The sequence below is a fragment of the Zootoca vivipara genome, chromosome 6 (assembly GCF_965207765.1).
Source record: "Zootoca vivipara chromosome 6, rZooViv2.hap1.1, whole genome shotgun sequence".
Lineage (NCBI taxonomy): Eukaryota > Metazoa > Chordata > Lepidosauria > Squamata > Lacertidae > Zootoca > Zootoca vivipara.
In genome coordinates this window covers 79,096,711-79,115,720 of record NC_142589.1, presented here as the reverse complement: position 1 = coordinate 79,115,720, position 19,010 = coordinate 79,096,711, and the positions used below count along the sequence as shown (strand labels likewise).

The 19,010-nt window shown below is 47.8% G+C and overlaps 1 protein-coding gene across 7 annotated transcripts in view; it reads right to left on the bottom strand.

The window, feature by feature from the left end:
* Positions 1-17,932, bottom strand: part of MEIS3 (Meis homeobox 3) — a 65,715-nt gene extending 47,783 nt beyond the window's left edge. The window contains exons 1-3 of one of the 7 annotated variants that reach the window (XM_060275537.2): positions 16,365-17,932; positions 12,926-13,128; positions 3,518-3,665 (exon numbers count right to left, since the gene is read on the bottom strand). In XM_060275537.2, the coding sequence (XP_060131520.1) occupies positions 3,518-3,665; positions 12,926-13,128; positions 16,365-16,376 (363 nt within the window). In that variant the 5' untranslated portion in view covers positions 16,377-17,932. Of the gene's footprint in view, positions 1-3,517; positions 3,666-12,925; positions 13,129-13,626; positions 13,875-14,435; positions 14,504-16,364 lie in introns of those variants that run through there. The other 6 variants (XM_060275536.2, XM_088672751.1, XM_060275535.2 and 3 more) reach the window with 6 other exon arrangements.
* Between the last annotated feature and the right edge of the window lie 1,078 nt (positions 17,933-19,010).

The window sequence follows — 19,010 nt, the reverse complement described above, 5'->3', positions numbered from 1 at the left end:
CGGAATCTCCTTTCTTGCAACTTGAATCCCACTGTTTCCAGTGACTGCTTACTGAGCTTATTCCTTGCACTAGAAAGTCTGATTGGGGACTGATTGTGCCAAATCAGCTCTGATTGTGCCTCCTGAGCTTGCCACCATGTGGTGGAAGCCTACCTATAATGAAAGCAACACTACAGAAGCACCCTTGGCAGGGGAGATGTACTGGAAAGGGGTTGAACCCAACCAGTGCCGGATTTACGTATAAGCTAAGCAAGCTATAGCTTAGGGCCCCACTCTCTTGGGGGCCCCCCCAAAAATTAAAGGAATAAAACCTGGATGTACATTTCCAAAATATAAGATAAAAAAACCCAACTAAAATGAAACCTACATACAGCAACAGTGTTTTGTGTTTGGTAGGCTCCTATGATGTAAGTAATGGGGCCCCAATCATTTTAAGTTAGAGCTTAATACAGTGGCAGTCATACCTCGGTTTGCGACCGCCTCCGTTTGCGACCGATCGGTTTGCAACCGCCGCCCCGGAAGTGTTTACATCCGGGTTCCGCGGTGCGCAGATGCGCAGAAGTGATCTGCACAGTGTGCACATGCGCAGAAGCGCTCTATTGGCAAATGGCTTTAGATACCTATTAGGTCCATATGGTATCATATATTCAACACAAAAAAACAGCGACAATTTGTTGTTGACATAGGACAGTTGGACATATAAAGGGCCCCATTACTTTCAGTAGCTTAGGGCCTAATCAAGCCTAAATCCGGCCCTGAACGCAATGTTGCTTAAGTTCCCCACAAACTTATTAGAGCGAATGCTCAGTGTAAAGGACGTCTGGAAGCAGCAAGAATTTCAAACATCAATGTTTTGAACCAAGAAGGACAGGAGCTGCTTAGGGGCAGGGATTTGGAGCAGAGTACTGGTAATTGCAATAAAGGAGGGAAAGGGTTAAGCTCCCCTTTCCTCCTCCCCATGCTATTTCTCCACTCTGTATTCTCTACTCCTGAGACAGCTTTTCCTTTTTAAGTGTAGAAACCTTGTGACAGACTTTAGGATTGTACAACCTACTTTGCTCACCCCACCCCACCCCACCCAAAAAACACACACACTTTTTTGTTCCATCCTAGGCAATTCATTTGATCCATCTTGGCTTTGAGCTCGCCTTCCAATGAAATGAGGGAGAAATTGACCTCCATTGGTTCATCATATTGGTTAACTGAGCAATCATTCCAACAGTGGACTTTTAATCCCCGTCTAAAAACCTTGCATGTTGGTGTTGACCTTTAAAGCCCTAAACGGCCTTGGCCCAGTATACCTGAAGGAGCGTCTCCACCCCCATCGTTCTGCCCAGACACTGAGGTCCAGCACCGAGGGCCTTCTGGCGGTTCCCTCGCTGCAAGAAGTGAAGTTACAGGGAACCAGGCAGAGGGCCTTCTTGGTAGTGGCACCCACCCTGTGGAACGCCCTCCCATCAGATGTCAAAGAGATAAATAACTACCTGACATTTAGAAGACATCTGAAGGCAGCCCTGTTCAGGGAAGTTTTTAAAGTGTGACATTTTAATGTATTTTAAATCTTTGTTGGAAGCCGCCCAGAGTGGCTGGGGAAACCCAGCCAGATGGGCGGGGTACAAATAATATATTATTATTATTATTATTATTATTATTATTATTATTATTATTATTGGAACCTACCAATGCTACGAGCTTTGCGAGAGTTTCACCCTCTTCTGCCCGGTTGCCAGAATGGAAAAGATATAAAGGATGATTAAAAATGTGGGATTAAAAGAATATAAATGTCCCTAATTTCCATACAATTAAAAAACTACAGAGGATTTTTTTTAAGGTCAGGGACTATGCATGTCCCTGGAGGTTGGGCAATTGCTTTTCATCGAGAAACAGCAGGCAAGGAAATCCCAACAACGGGGATCAGGACAGTAACATGGGTGTAGGTGGGTGTAACCCTTTTCTCCTGCATCATGGTCCTAATGAAAGTCACCTTTTACCTTAAGCCTTGGAGCTAAGCAAAAGGCCAGCATGACTTTCTGCACTGCATGGGAAATCTGCATCCAGCGGAAGGTGCTCTGCCTTTCAACGCTGTAAACCAACCTTGAAGGTTGAACCTTCCTCAACCTTCCCTTCCCTCTAGCAGTGGGATTACAACTCCCATCAAACTTGACCACTGACCATGCTGGCCTGCTAAAAATAAAAACCTCCTCCTTGTTTAGGCAAGTCTACCCAGACATGTGATTTTATTATGCATATTTATTTTTTAAACCATTGGTTTTCTCTGCAATTTGGTAATTTTTCTCCTGCTTCCTGTTTTGAAAGCTTGTTTTTCCTTAATGAACATTTTACACCGTTTTGTGCAAACAGCTTTGAGCCAAGTATATAACTCTTTGTTAAATGAAATAAAAATAAGGAATGGCTAACAAATTTATGAGCTTTCACGGGCCAGAATCCAGTTTGTTGGATGCATGAAGTCTCGAAATTTTGCTGTGATAAAGAAGTCATTTTGAAGGGGCCATGGGGCTCCTCTCCACTGCCTCTGGCGAGTTAAGACCTGTCTTCGGACACCCAAGTCAGGAATCTTTTTCTAGAACCTGGCTCTTAATTATTAATATTTTTTTTATAAAGGCTACAAATACATGTTGTTGTTTAGTCGTTTAGTCATGTCCGACTCTTCGTGACCCCATGGACCAGAGCACGCCAGGCACTCCTGTCTTCCACTGCCTCCCGCAGTTTAGTCAAACTCATGTTGGTAGCTTCGAGGACACTGTCCAACCATCTCGTCCTCTGTCGTCCCCTTCTCCTAGTGCCCTCAATCTTTCCCAACATCAGGGTCTTTTCCAGGGACATTTTTCCCCAGGGACAAATACATACAAGTAGGCAATTTGGCTAAGGAACATTTTTAAGGAGTGGTTACTTAGAGAAGATTTATTTGCATGGCTAGCCTCTACTTTCCTACTGCCAAGCAGGGGCGTAGCCAGGATCAAAATTAGGGGGGGCAAGGGGCAAGGGGCGGGGCCAAGGCACAGGAGGGGAGGGACCACAGTGGGGCAAGGAAAGCCATGGTTGTTCAGGGGCGAGGGGGCACCAGGAGCAGCCCGAAATTGGGCTGTTCTGACCCCGTCCTCCCCCTCCTCGACCGGCAGGGGCGAGGGGGCGCCAGGATCAGCCCGAAATCGGGCTGTTCCGATCCCCTCCTCACCCTCCGCGATCGCTTTGGCTGGCTTTCCCTCCACCCGTCCCACAGCCAGCGAGAAGGGAGACGTCCTCTAGCCAGCTGACTGTGGGGCGGGCAGAGGGAAAGCCTGCCAAACGCTTTGCACAGCTCTGGGGCTTTCCCTCCACCCGCCCCACAGCCAGCCAGGGAGAAGGGAGACGGCACCGGGCAGCGGGGCAGGCTGGCGAGCGGCCCTGCTTCTAGGGGGGCAACTGCCCCCTCCTGCCCCCTCTGCCTACGCCCATGCTGCCAAGCATTCCCCGGCTCTGCTCATCCTCAAGCCCCTCTCATTCTCCAGAAACCAACCTGTTTGGCAAAGACGGCGATGTCTTCGTTGAAGGAATCCGACGAGCAGACGTCTCCTCCCGGATACGAACCAGAAGTGTCCCTGGGAGAACAGGTTGCCAGCTCACATTTTTCAAAGACCAGGGCCAGCAGCGGGAATAAGGGATGCCTGTTACACAAGAGGAGATGTTTAGGGCCTAGCAGAGTGGGAGATCCAAAGAGACCAGCCAACATTTCAGCTCGGAACAAAAACTGGACCACGCTGGGTTTGGAAAAGAGTTGGAGGCTCGGAGCATAAGCTCTTCTTACAGAGTTGTGTGCTTCCCCCTCATTTCCTGACTTGCCACGCTGCCAGCATGAAGTGAGGCAAAAGGGCCCTTGGTGTTCGAGACCATTTGAAAGGAAAAAACAAATTACTGTACATTAAAATTCATGGAAAATTGGGGGGGAAGTTGCATTGGTTCTCAGTATTTACTTTCCTCGGCCAGGCAGCGGTGGTAATGCTGCCCAAGGGTCATAGCGTTGTCTCCAACCAAGTTCTACTCAGAGTAGACTTATTGAAAATAATGGGCCTTAGTCTTGCTGCCCAATTTCAGTGGGTTATTCTGAATAAGACTTGACATTGGATACGACCCATAACATGAAAACCCATATTGCTGCTCTCTTAATACCCTCGCCATTGATTTATTAACTGCCTTCTAAACCACCATCTCCAGGCATATAAGACCAAAACCGAAAAACAACAATAATAACAACAGCAATTTTATTATTTACACTCTGCCCATATATTTAACGCAAGACTAAAATCCTAACAAGTGGACATTTATGGTAAAGACCCATTTGCCCATCCAGCAAAGCCTGTTGAAACAAAAACGTCTTGGAGAGACGGTTGGAAACAAACAAAAAATCATCTGCATATGCCCTGAGACCCACTTTCCCCCCATCTCAACTTCACATATGGGCCCCAGGACCAAGCTTTGGCTGTGAGAGGCTCTGTAGACGGCTCTTGTTCAGTCGAAGACACATGGAAACCCAGTAAACTATAATCATGAATCATGTCTCATCATTCAAACCAGACACTGAGGTCCAGTGCTGAGGGCCTTCTGGCGGTTCCTTCGCTCCGAGAAGCCAAGTTACAGGGAACCAGGCAGAGGGCCTTCTCGGTAGTGGCACCCGCCCTGTGGAACGCCCTCCCACCAGATGTCAAAGAGAGAGAAAACTACATGACTTTTAGAAGACATCTGAAGGCAGCCCTGTTTAGGGAAGCTTTTAATGTTTAATAGATTATTGTATTTTAATATTCTGTTGGAAGCCGCCCAGAGTGGCTAGGGAAACCCAGCCAGATGAGCGGGGTATAAATATTATTATAATTATTTATTATTATTATTATTATTATTATTATTATTATTATCATCATCATCATCATCATCTGCTCTTGCCATCCCCAGACCCTGCATTGGCCCACCAGCGCTGGAGACCTCTAAACCGGGTTTGTGAACTGACAAACTCCATCAAACCGTCTCTCTCGCGCGCACAGTGCGAAGGCTGCAGAAGTCCTGTCTGGGACACGGCGTATGACATAGTATGTTCACACCTCAAAGTCACCACAGTGTGGCATTGTCAAGATATCAACCTCCATGTGTTAAGGAAACTCCCCACCCAGTAAATAAAAACAGCAAGGGCCTTTTGTAAAAAACAAAACCTAATTCCACAATACTTAAAATCCATGCAAAAAAATTGTGATTTAGAATCTTGGTCTACGTGCCAAGTAACGTTCTGGTAGAAGAGCAAATTCTGAAAAAACAAGAGAGAGGTCGTTCAAAGGAGGGGGGAGGCAGTATGTGGATCTAAGAAACTGTTTCTGCTAGGATCACAGTTATTTCAAAGAGCTCATTTGGGGGTACGGTGGGGAGCTCACTTCCGTCCTGATCTGTGATTTATGTCTTATGAGCAATGTCAGCTGCAAACCAGTAAATGCCATCCCTCGGCTGCTTCCCCCCCCACACACACTTCCCCCCTAGATTTGGATGGATAGAGTGTTCCCAGCCATACATTATACAAGTTCACGCACCATATGTTACACAAATATTTGTAGCTGAGGCCCAGCACGGTGTAGCTGTTAAGTGAGTGTCTCCACGGAACTTTAGATCTCCTACGTAAAACAAAACAAATCCCCCGCTGCCCCCCAAGAAAGATGGGAAGGCAAAATCCTGCAACATGTCAGCTTCTCTCTCCCTCTCTGCCCCACTGCAAATTCCAAGGGGGGGTGGGGGTGGGGGTGGAATTGCAAATTAAAACCATTGCCAGCTGTAAGTAGGGATCTGGGGGTAGGGTGTTGCAGGGCTGGGCATGGCGGAGGGCGGGGGGCAAATAACTTTTATGTCTCGTAGGGTGGAAAAAAATATACTTGCTCTAAGATGGCTGGAAAGCTTCAAACCGAACAGCGCAAGTCGAAGGCGAAAGGAAGGGAAATCCATCATGTTCCTCTGAGGCCAGTTGCTCCCCCCACCCCACCCCACCCCCCAGTGACGCTTTTAAACCAGTTTCTGCATTTCCCTACCTTGCTGCGAAGGGGGAAGAGCACTTTTGATTCAGAACCAGATTCTACAGTGATTTCTATCCTGGGCTAGAACTGGCGAGGGTGCAGAATGCACGCCAAAGGGCACTTAGCCTTTTTCGTGAAAATGAGGACCTGTTGCTAGGAATCACAAGTGCTGTGAGTGCTCTTGTGTTCAGATTGTGGGGCTTCCCATTGGGGCATCTGGTTGTATGAACAGGATGCTGGGCTAGCCAGACCTCTGGCCTACAAGGTTCTCCTGGTGTTATTGTGCTGTCTTCAGAATCCGATTCCCAAATACTCTGGCTGATAACCCACAGCTAGGAAGAGGAACACTGGTTTTATTTGGGGTTGGGGGGGGGGCTCGATCTGAGCTTTCCATACAAAAAGTGCAAGAATTCGGTTCTCAGTGTCCTTCCCCTTAAGCTCTTCTTCTTAAAATGTAATTTTCTTTACACTTGGAAAGAGATATTTATATAATTATTCAACACAGCAAATATTTAACCATTCGCTATACAGTATATAACAAAAACCCAACCATGCAGAAATATTACATTTCCCAATAATCGGGTTGCTGAGAAGCTGAAGAGGGTGGGGGATCTGAATTGCTTTTATTTCAATGGGCACAGGGAGCGGGGGTTTAGAAAGGGGTAATTCTTCTCTTCCAGCAGCCTTTCCGCCTCAAAAACAAACATACACCTTTCTATTCCTAATGACAGAGCTGTCAATTGTCCGGGGTGTAGGAGCGAAAAGACCGCAGCCCTGATACGCCAGCCCATAAATCTCCCTGCGGGGGCAAAGATGTTAGCTGTGAGAAATTTGGTCATGAGAAGAAATCTTCAGACGCTCCCCCTACCCCAAATCCTAAACACAGATGAGGTCCCATTGAAATCAGTGGGACTTACATCTATATAAACATGCATGGGATGAGAATGCCCTAAGGAAAACATTGTGCATTGTATTTTAACTTTTTTTTTTTTTAAAAAAGCAGCGTGAATAGAATAAACTTATGCCCCATACAGGGAGCTGGGATTGGCTGAAGATCCGCAATGGCTTTGCCCCCAGCCTGGTGGAACACTCTATCGCAGGAGACCAGGGCCCTGTGGGACTTGACATCTTCATCTACCAATATGGATAGCTGGCCCTGATGAATACTTGAGGTTCCCGACCCCTATGGTTGTAAGTCGTAGGCAGTCATTTAATTTTATCCTGATTCTAATTTTTAAGCTGTATTTTAATCAATTGTTTGATTGTGTTTTAATGTATTTGATATTTAATGTTAGCCGCCGTGAGCCTGGCCTTGGCCGGGGAGGGCGGGGTATAAATAAAAATTTACTTACTTAATTACTTACTTACTTACATTTGGTAGCAAACCCCAAATTTACACCAGTGCGGTGTGAGCAAAACAATTGAGTTATCACCAAGTTCAGTCCTGTGCCTTTTAAAGAAGGGTCCTGCAGCCCAGTCCTAACCCACATTGACTGGGGATTTACTCAAGTCCCATTGAACTCTTCAAGACTTACTTCTGAGTAAATGTACCGAGGTTGCTGTCATTGCCATTAGTCAGAACTAAAGCTGAAGTCACGGTTTAGGGCTGCAACCCAGTGGCACAGCATTTGCCTTCCTTGCGGGAATTTCCAGGTTTGATCCTGGGATGAATCTCTCTTCAGATAAGGCTAGGAAGGATCTCTGCCTGGAACCCCAGACCTGAAGAGCAGCTGCCAATCCGGGAAGACAATACCAGGTGAGACAGACCAGTGGTCTTAACCCAATAGAAGGCAGCTTCCTAAGCCCTACACACTGTAACTGGGAAGTATGTTCCATTGAAATGAGCTGGACGTTGATTGCACTGCACATTTTGATGGATTGTGTCCATTATATGGAAGTTATGTGGCACTGGGTTGTATGCAGCTAAGAGTTACGAAGTCCCATTGAAACCAATGGACCAAACTTAGTTTGAATGAGTCTGCTCTGAATGGGACTAGCATGAGATGCCACCCATGGATGCAAATGGAACTCGCTTCCAAGTAAGGCAGGTGAGGTCCCTAGGGCGCAGTCCAAAGCCACATGATGGCACAACCTTGCTGGAGCTTAAGCAGGCCAATGTCTGGTCAACACCTAGGCAGCAGGTCACCTGAGAACTGTACAGACTTCCACCATAGGGGGGAAACACTCAACACGGTCTCACAAATCGGCACCTTTCAGCTACATCTTGTCCCCAGGTTCAGAAATAGACTGCGCCTTCCCACCGTCGCCTAGCTTCTTCCCGTTGCCTCTCTTGAGACTCCCATTTGAGATTTGCCTCCTCCCTCCTAATCCCTAGAGGTCAAAGCATGCGGCAATACACCCAAGCTTGGAGTCCTCTAGATGTTCTGGACTCCAGCTCCCATCACTGATAGGACTGGGAGTCTAAAACATCTGAAGGGCCCCAGCTTGGACTAGGCTGATCCACTCTTTTTACTCACAGAAGAGCCGGTGGAAGAGGGATTCAAGATGAGCAACGGCATTAAGTCTGTAGCTCACAAGGAGGAGCAGAAAGAGCACCTTTGCAACTGGAAGCTGGCATAAAAAAGTACTCAGAGAAGGCTTATCTAGCCACCCAGCCCATCTAAGCGGCTCCTCGGGCCGGCAATGTTGCTATGGGCTCTGAGGTTGCGTTCATAACCAGCATGCCAGCTTCCCAGAGGAATCTGGCCACTGTGCAACAGGATGCTGGACTAGCTGGGCCTTTTGCCTGGTCCAGCAGGCCGACCTCACATTCTTATGTTCTTACAAGGACCCTGTTTGCGATCCAAGATATAGGCACCTCTGCAATATCACAGGGACCTGGCTGGGGTGTGCTCTGCCAATCACACAGGGAGCATGTACAGTGTTTCCTGCACGAGCTGGAGGCAGGGCATTTGTGGTGGCTTCTCCCACACGGCCACTGCGCATGGAAAACCGGGAAGCACACAGAAGCATCTACCTCATCTCTATGGGGTGGCCGTGATGGTTGCACTGACAACCTAGAAGAGTGGTTTATGGTCACCCAAGCTGCTTGTGGGACATAGCCTGATAACCCAACAGGAAGCAACCAAAAAGCCAGAGCTTAATGGAGCTTCCTTCTTCAGTGGCAGTATATCCCAGAAAACACTGCTGGCAAACAGACAATTGGGGAGGACAATTAATTTCATGGCCTGCTTGTGGGCCTTAAAGGTTCTCAGACCTGGGTAACCGCCTTAAGCCAAGCATACATTTGGCGACCCATTTCTCTATAATTATTATTATTATTATTATCTCTTTGGTAGCAGTGCTGCTGTTGCAACCCATCTTAGATCAGGCCTTGACCAGCCTTGACCATATAGTGAAAACATATATGAAATGGATGGAAATGAAATATAAAGTAGATTTAGATTGGGATATGCAGGAAAATAGAGTAAATATAAAGAACTGCAGAAAGAGGGGGAGTCAATATGATATGTAAAGATGATTCTGTTTGAAATGTTAGTTTGTCATAAATGTAAGTAAATAAATAAATGACCAGGCCTTGACCAAATAGTGAGCCCTGACCAACCAGCCGAATGCCAGTGATCTAGACTTGCCGCTGTCGGAAACAGGGCACTGGGCAAAGCGGACTTTTTGACTGATTGAGCAGGGTTTGTGCTCTAATGCCAAACTAACTCTAGTCTCAGGCAAAGTGCTCCAAGAAGCACATCCCAGAATCAGGTTTTGAGTAAACTCGCTTCAAAAAAAAGTAACAAGGAAAAAACGAAAACATCTACTAAACTTTTTTTTAAACTCTCATTTGGATTTTTCCTTCTTGGGTGCTCAAATAAATCCAGATCCATTGAGGATGTGGATCTGGGTGTGCCATATCCATGCCCACTTCTCCTCTCCTCACAAAATCATGCGTGCACCTACACACACACACACACACACTTACTTCACCTCTGCTCTGAAAAAAAAACTGCAGCACAAACCCTGATCTGGAGCTCCCCACCTGTTCGCTGGGACCGATCCAGCGCAAAGAGCAACAAAAGGCACTTTGTAAAACGCTGCATGCTAAGACACACACCCCGCAGTGAAAAATAATTTTTATGCCCGTTTTATTAAATGCCTTTTTCAACTGGGGTGGTGGAGGTGGTGTGTAGCAACCCCTTTGTGGGGAATTCTACAAGGATCGTCATGTGGGATGAAACGAAAAGACCCTTTAACCCAAGGTCCCCTTTCCTGCCCAGCCTTACACCTCTGGGAAGCTCATAACTTAGAACGGGGCTTGCGAATCTCCGTCTTAGGATCCAGTTCACGCGGGATCCATGAATTTGTCCACGCTGCTCCATGAATTTGTCACACACCCACACCCCGAAAAAGATTCCTCCTCCTTCCGTTCAAAAGCTCCTGCCGCAAATCCTAGTCTCACACCTCGCAAACCTGCTCTGAGAAGTCCGCTGTTAGTCCCGTTTTACAGATGGGGGAACTGAGGCTGGAGTTGGGGGGGCGAGGGAAGAGAAGAGAGCGAAGGGACTGTTCTCCCCTGGGACACAGCCGCCTCCCAGCCTTGCCATTCCTTTGCTGATGCCCCAAATCTGAGTCAACTGCCTCTTCTCAAGCCTGGGAAGGAAGGGGCCACCTCTGCAAGGAGGGTCTGATCCTTGGGCTGATTCACACGGAAGCGCTGTTGTTTTCAATCACTCTATATATTTTTTAATCCTCTCCACCACCCTTTCAGCTGAGCTGCGCACTTTGGAGTCTCTTTCTGCTCGCTTCTCAACCACAGGATGATAATAGCAGCAAATGATGATGGTGATGATAATAATAATAATAATAATAATAATAATAATAAGGAGGAGGAGGGGCTGAGGCTCAGTGGCAGAGCATCTGCTTTTCATGCACCCCGGCATCTCCACTTGGGGTGCGGGTTTGAATCATCCCCTGCCTGAAACCCTGAGAATCACTGCCGCTGCCAGCCAGAGCGGGCAAGGCAGAGCCAAATGGGGCCTGACTCAGGATAAAGCACCTTCCAGTGTCCCTTTGCCCCCCCCCAATCCCGCCTCCCCGGCGTCCTCTGCTTTTGCCAACCTGCCGCCCTCCGGCTTTCCACAGCTGGCCGAGGCTCAGTAGATGCGCATCTGTTTCGCATTGAGGAAGGTCCCTGGTTCGGTTCTCCATGGCATCGCCAGGTAGGGCCGGGGAAAACCCCGTCTGAAACCTCGGAGAGCCAGGTTTCCGAGCTAGCTGGACCCAATGGACTTGGAATAAGGCATCTTCCTCATGTTCTGTCATCTGCTGTTCCGAGGTCTTAGTGAAATCCTGAGATTTCAATAGTACAGTATGACCTCCGTTGCTTTCCCGCTTCTTATTTCTTGCGATCGTCGGAGGGTTCGCCCCTATCCCTCTAGCAGGAAACAAAAAGCCTTCAGAAGGGTGTGTGTGTGTGTGTGTGTGTGTGTGTGTGTGTGTGTGTGTGTGTGTGTGTTTCTATACGGTAGGATTGGTGGAAACTAAAAAAAAGAGGCCCGGAAATCCCGAGAGCATTTCATCTGCTATGGAAATCCTGAGACGGGCAGCCAAAAAGAGGAACGGACCTTTTGGAAAGGAGGAGAGACACCCACCTGAGATTGGGAATCATAAGCGCACAGGAGGAAGGAAAATCTAGCTAGCCAGCAACAGGAGACGCGAATCCTATCATTCCTTGGCATGAAGAAACATGCGGAATGGATAGCGCGAGAGAAAAAGATATACAACCCACTGGATCGTCAGATCCTTTTCGCCCCACGGAGAAAAGCGCGAGGATAAACTGAAGTCTTAGAAACCGCAGACGCCTAAATAAATCTCGAGGCGTGCAGATGTTCTAGAAATCCCATGCACCTTGAGCGGGTTTCTAAACAAGAAGAGCCTGCGGAACCCAAGCAGAAAATGCCCCTTGTAAATCAACTCTGTCTGGTTGGAGTCACCAAACAAACCGATTACGGAGAGGACAGTTAATTCAGGCTGCGGTCCTCGGCAGACTTACCCGGGAGTAAGGAAAATACTAGCAGCACATAGGAAAATACTAACGAATAAACACCCAGAGGATCCGGCTGCAAAGGATAAGGTGTGCACGAGACTGGGGTGGGTGGGGGTGGAGTGGGGGACCCCACTATTTACACTCCCTGGGGAAAGCAAGACGGGGAGACCCGCAGGGAAGTAAAGTCCCACCGAATCGATCAATTAAGCAAACACGATAATAACCCTCTTTCCTGGGGGAAGGGGGAGAAGCCTGAGGACAGATCTACCGGAAGGGAACATCTTCGATCCGCTAAGAGTTTGTGTGTGAGAGAGCGAGATCCAGCTGAATTTAGAAAAATATCCCGGTTGGAATATATCAGATTTGCGGTCAGATCGTCCGCACGTCTAACTGGGAAGCAGCCCCTTTGGCTTCAGAGAGGCTTCCTTCCAAGTGAGCGCGCATTGGGGGCGGGGGGAGGGGCGGGCGGGTTGCGACTTTGCAGCACGATTCCTCGGGAGTAAGTCCCCCGTGCAAGCAGGAGCAGGCTCCGCCTGGTTCACCCCGAAGTAAGCGAACAAGCAGCGGGGGTGCAGCCGCTGCAAAAGAAGTTTTGAGTCTTGCTGCGGCCCGTTTCCTTTGGTGGGAAGCCCCCTAGAGCACAGAGGCATTTACTCCCGAGGAGGCAGGCTTCGGATCAGGGCGCAGATGTTTCCACCACCCTTCTACTCCCTTTCTCCAATATCCAAAGAGGATTTGGAGAAGAGGAGGGGGACCGATCCCCGATGCCAAAGAGTTGCGCGCACAAGTTTTCAAGGCGAGTTGGGCTCATCACCCGAACCTCTGCCAACCCCCCTCCCCCCTCCCGCCGTCCTTTCTCGAGGGACTGAGCGGGAGCCGGACTCACCCATAAATCTCATCCTTCTCTCTCTTCAAGGCGTCGTTGGTGCCCAGCCCCGGGGGCAAGCCGGGCCGGTGGTTCACTCCGGCGGATCCGTAAGGGCCCCCCTGGTTCAGAGCGTGGTGTTGCAGACCCCGGCCCGTGTGTGGGTCTCCGAAGCCCGGCAGAGAGACCCCGTCCATTCCGGCGTAATGTACCAAGTCATCGTACTGGAGGTAAAGAAGACCCAGGTGCGAAAACGGGCCGAAGTGGGGGGCGAAGAGAGACAGACAGAAAGAAAGAGAAAGTTTAGACATCCGATCTAGACGCATTTAGCCAATTTCGCATCCCCAAAGGGCGAATAAATGGCCCACAGCCAGACACCAGGGAAACCCGTATATAAGCACTCCTAAAAAGTCGCATTGGTGTGTGTGATACAAAGAAAGATGCCTTTCAAATTACCGACTTTTTAAAAGCAAATTTTGGGAAGGTTTTCATCTCAGAGAGGAACTTGGGGCGAAGTATTGAGGGGGGGGGAGCACAAATATATAGACACAACCCTTAGTTATTATCTAAATCTCCCCGCGTCCTGATCTTTTCCCACCGACATCACGACTTTCCCGAGTTTTCCACTTGGGTCGAACATTTGCTAGTTTTGTTTGTCGTTCTTCTGCACCCCCCTCAAAATAAATAAAAATTAAAATAAAGCTTAGCAGCAGCATCCATACACCAACGACCAGCTTTGCCCTTAATCCTCCACTCAGGAGACCACCGGCCATTTCTTTCCAGCCGCCTCTCACAACAGCCCCCAAACTTTCGCCATCTCTCGCCACAAATGTCTCCTCTTTTGTGCCTTCGGCCACTTAAGTCAATTTCACGCCAGCGCTCGTCAATTTCACGAAGCCGGCCTTGTTAATTTCAGCCTCCGTCTCCAAGGCCTGCGCGCAGCGTCGCACTCCCAAGTACTGGGCGCCGTAGTCTTTTTTCCCCCCATAGAAAACACAGCCCCTAGAAGACCCCCACCAGTCCCCCCCCCAAAAAAAGTTACTTGCAAATCAGGTGGGAAAGCTGCTAATTTCGCTTGCAGTTTGATACACCCTCAAACTGCAAAACACCTTGGGGGGGGGGGATCTAGCTTCCTTAAACCCCAATTGCTTTTGTTTTTGCTAGTGGACCAGAGGCTGCATCGCTTCTTTGCAAACTTTAAAAGAAGTGAGAAAGCATTTTTCCTGGCCGGGGAGGCACTGAACTTTGGAGAGATCAAACTCACGCACGCACACAATCACACTTCTGTCCTGGGACTGAATTATCCAAGAAGGAAACTATTATTATTATTATTATTATTATTATTATTATTATTATTATTATTATCTTTCAACACTGGGAATCTGCCTGTTTTCCACGCTTCCTGCAAGGGTGCTTTCAAATAAGCTTGGATTTAATTCCTGAATGAACTGTCCCTGTCCCCCCGTTACTCGCAGGTCATCTTCATCCTTTCCCGGACTAGTTGTCACCCTAAGAAAAAATCAACACCTACATTTTTTTGCCCCAATGATCTCTCTCTCGCTCGCTTTTTTCCTCCTTAAAGGGAGTACAGTCAACCCCTTTATAACTCATTAAACCCCGCCAGGCACTTTTCGAAACTTCAATGTTCTTTTTAAATAGAACAAAAACATTCTCTTCTTCTCACATCTCCCGTCCCCCTTTCGTGGGGAGGGGGGAGCAAAAAAAAAGAAAAAGTGTGAAATTTTTTCACCCTGCCAACTATTCTCATTTAAATCATGCCGTATCTCAGGATCTTATGGGCCGTTTGACGTTATTTCTTTCTCTCTCTCTCTCTCGTTTCGCAAAACCTCGCTTGAAACTCCACAGACCTCTCTTTCAACTGGTGCAAAATACACAATATCAAATAATTAAATGAATGAATGCCTTTTAAATGCCCCACATATGCTCTGGGTATGGGACTTTTGAATGAACAACAACAACAACAGTAATTTAAATTGTTCAGGTGTAGGTGATGGCACAAATGCTGGCTGCAAAACAATAATTGAGCACACTCATATTTTGAATTATCTTATCAGAGTTTCTCCTAGCTGTAAGTATGTGAAGGATTTCCAACACACCCCCACCCTTTCCGCTTTTGCCTAGAGAAACAGTTGATTTCTAAAGTTTGAAAACTTAGTCAGAATGGACAGGGATTTTAAAATAAAGCGGCAGAGATTCTTTTTGAATTAAAAAATATTGGTGCGAGCTGCAATGGAGAAGTTGGGTGGGTGGTGGGTGGGGGAAAATTGAGAGACTTTTTTTGCAGAAGGAAGTAGCTCGTTCTGTCTCTGTTGCAAGGAATTGTAGTTCCCCTCCAGATCCAAATGCAATGGATGAATTTCAAAATAGTGGGGAGGGGGTGGGTACTGAAGCATTTCCCCCCCCCATACAAAATAAACGGTGGCGGTTTGGGAATTAAAGTCCCATGAAAAGTTTCCTGAATTTCTTACAACCGGCCACATTGAAGACACATTAACCTCAGCCTTTCAGACCAGTCAGATCTTTTCTGCCGCTCCACGGAGGGGGGTCAGAGGAGAAAAAGGAGTCGAAAAACTTCAGAAAGGCATCGCAAAATGCCACAAAGCAGCCCCATTGAGGCTTTCAAATGAGCAACGTGGAATCAAAGCAAAAAGGCTAGACGGAGAAAGTCAAGAAATAGTTTGCCCTGCATGAGAGAGGTTTTGTCCCGGGCTGCTTTTTTTTTGTTTTGTTCTTAAATAGCCTATACCCAATGCATCTATTTTGCTGAAATTTGCTATAGAGACGCTTCAAAACACCGGTCAATATTTAGTCGGATGTTGTTGTTTTTTAAAGCCATATCTCTTAAACCACAGTTAACCCGAGAATGAGGCGTGCCTCTATTTATATTGACTAAGGGTGACAGCTAATTTACTGGAAATGAACATGTTTTTAAATATATATATATATTTCAAAAGTGGCATTCCACTCTCTTTTCTTTTTTCCCCATCCAAAAATTTCCATTTGACACTTGCCAATCAAACCCCGGGGTGGGCGGAGGGAGGGAAGAGACAAATATTTACAAATAAGAAGTTGAGATGGGAAGTGTTGAAGGAGGGAGGGATGGAGGCTGTTTTAAAGGCAGCAGGCAGGTTCAAGCCCTGTCTGAGTTTATAGCTGTGAGTTCTAGAGTTAACTAACTTCACAAACCACAAAGTTATTTTTCTTCTCCGAAAGAGCAGGCAATAAGAAAACTATCTATCTATAAACAACGCACACAAACATGCAGACCTATCATTCCTTTTTTTGACGTGTTGAGTTTTTGTCGTGTGCTTTTAAGAGTCTAGGCCAGAAGATAGACATCTTTCAGAACAGATTTCGCATGCGACGCAAACAACACCGAGTTCTATCCCAAAAACATATCATCATCATCACCACCATCATCATCCTCGCCATCACTTACCCTTTGTGCCATCAGACGCTCGGAAGTTTGTTCTCTCGGGCTTTCTTTCCGTCTTGCTTCTCCCCCTTGGGGGGAGGCGGCTCTGAGGGGGCCAGAGAAACTTCAGTCCTTTTCAAAGAGGAGACCTTTCATTTTGGCCCCCTCTCTGACCCCATCGCTCCAAGAAGATCAACCAAGTGAGAGATGGAAACTGTTTCAAACAGTTTGGCTTTTGTTGCCTTGGGTAGGGGTTTTTGTTTTGTTTTGTTTTGGTGGGGGAGGAAACAACCTATTTTCCTTTAAGGGACGGCCGGTTTCTCTGTGGATCGCTCAGCAGCAATAATAATTTTTTGAAAATAGCCCCCCAAAAAAGAGAGAGGGGGGGAAAGCTAACCTTTTACACACACACACGTACAGATATAGAAAACAAACCTAAACCAGCTTGCTAGTGAAATGCCGGGGTGACAGATCTGCGTGGATGTGTTTGCATGGGGGGGAGGCTAGAGTTCCTTATTTCCTTGCTTGTGGGTATCTTCTTTCTCCCAAGTAGACCCTTTCTTCTGCCTTTTGGCTGTCGTAGCTGCCCATCAAGTGCTGAGAGGTGTCAGACTTCAAGTGACTGATGGTCCTTGTAGGGGGGAAAAAATATCAACAACCCGGTGGTAGTTTGAAATTGGAAGGGGGGGGAGGAGAGAGGGAGAGAGAAAGAGAGAGAGAAGGGGTGTGTGTGATGATCAAACACCGCCACCCCTTCTCCAAAACACTCCTTTCTCTCTCCCCCCGGTCTTTTCTTTTTTCTTCCTCCCCTCTCCTTCTCCTTCTCCCCTCCTTTAAAAGATGGACATCGACTCTCTCTTCTTCTCTCTCTCTCCCCCCCCGGCTCCTTTCTCCTCCCTCTCCCCTTTTAAATGGTTGTGGCTTCAATCCTATCAAAGCAAGAAGCCAGGAATGAAAAGGAAAACCGGGTGGGGGGGGTGGAGAGAGAGAGACAGAGAGAGAAGAAGAAGAAACAGAGGAGGAGGAGAGTGGGTGCAAGAAGGGAGGTGTGGGGGGGCTCAGAGGTTCCAAAAAGCCCCCCCACCCAGCATCTCCACCAAGGAGGATTCAGCTCCCACAACACACCCCGGCCCCCTCTGCTCAGCAAACAGAGAAGCTGGGGCGGGGAGGGGGGGACACAGAGAGAAAATATGGGCTTGTCAGTTTCCCCTCCTCTTAAAGCAGCAGTGGATCTGGCGAGGAGGGAAACGAGAGGATGAAATTGACGAGGCGCCCTCTCGCTCTCTCTTCTGGCTGGGAGTTTGGATTCTAAAAAAACAAACGATGGCTATTTTTATATATCTATCTATCTATAGATATATCTCTTTTTTAAAAAAAATCAATCAAATAGGTTGCCTGCGGTTTCCCTTCGTTGCCTGTCTCTGCTTCTTTGGAGGCTGTTTTGCTTCCTTCTCTGTATATGTGGAAAGAAGAGGAGGAGGAGGGGAGAGAGAGAGAGAGAAAGAAAGAGAGAGAGAAAGAAAGAAAGATGCTCTCTCTCAGTGCGCTCTGGTTCTCTCCCTCTCTCTCTTAGCTTCACAGCCCTGAGCTATGAACACATCCGGAAGTAGAAGGGTTTTTTCTTTAACTCGTTCTCTGCCTGCCTCGCTCGCCTCCTCCTCCTCCGATGGGAAAGAGACCAGAGCGGAGGTTATCAGCTGAGCGAGGGGTCCTTCTGGCGGACGAGACAGGCGGCAGGGAGACTCACCCTGCCCGCCCTAGCACCGCCAGGAGCCGGCCAGCCTCCTTCCCCTGGGCTGGCCCCAGTTGTTCCCCGCGATCTCCCTCTCTTCTCTTGGACTTTAGAGGCAGCCGCTGCCCAGAGTTTTTAGCCCAGGCACCTATTTCTGAGGTTGCTGCTAAAATAAAATAAAATAAAATAAAATATTCAGCCCTGGTAGATCAGGGTTGTCACCTTGTTGTGTAAGTGTGTGTGTGGGGGGGTGTTCTCCCCCCTCTTTAAAAAAACTGGCATTCAGGATTTTAGCAGGTAAAGGCTTTCCCTGGCATGGAGATGCATAGATCTTGTTATGCTTTGCAGTGCCACTCAAAACACCTGGCAACCTGAGCCCTAGACAAGGTAGCAGGTCTTGCTGGGTCAGCACTGAGCCACAGCCAACAGAACCAGGCAGGTGCCTGTCGGGGGGAGCCACTAAAGTAGACACACCCATGACACCAAGGAGCAACCCAGAGATCCGGATTAACATCCAGCAGGGAGAGAGGTCTAGCTCAAGGGTAGGCAACCTAAGGCCCGTGGGCCGGATGCGGCCCAATCGCCTTCTAAATCCGTCCCGCGGACGGTGCGGGAATCAGCATGTTTTTACATGAGTAGAATGTGTCCTTTTCTTTAAAATGCATCTCTGGGTTATTTGTGGGGCCTGCCTGGTGTTTTTACACGGGTAGAATGTGTGCTTTTATTTAAAATGCAACCCTGGGTTATTTGTGGGGCACAGGAATTTGTTCATATTTTTTTTTAAAAAAAATATAGTCTGGCCCACCACATGGTCTGAGGGATGGTGGACCGGCCCGTGGCTGAAAAAGGTAGTTGACCCCTGGTCTAGCTCCTGATCCTAACAGCAGGACCCAACTCCTATAGGCCTGGTGATGTTGTTCCCTGAAACCATAGACTAT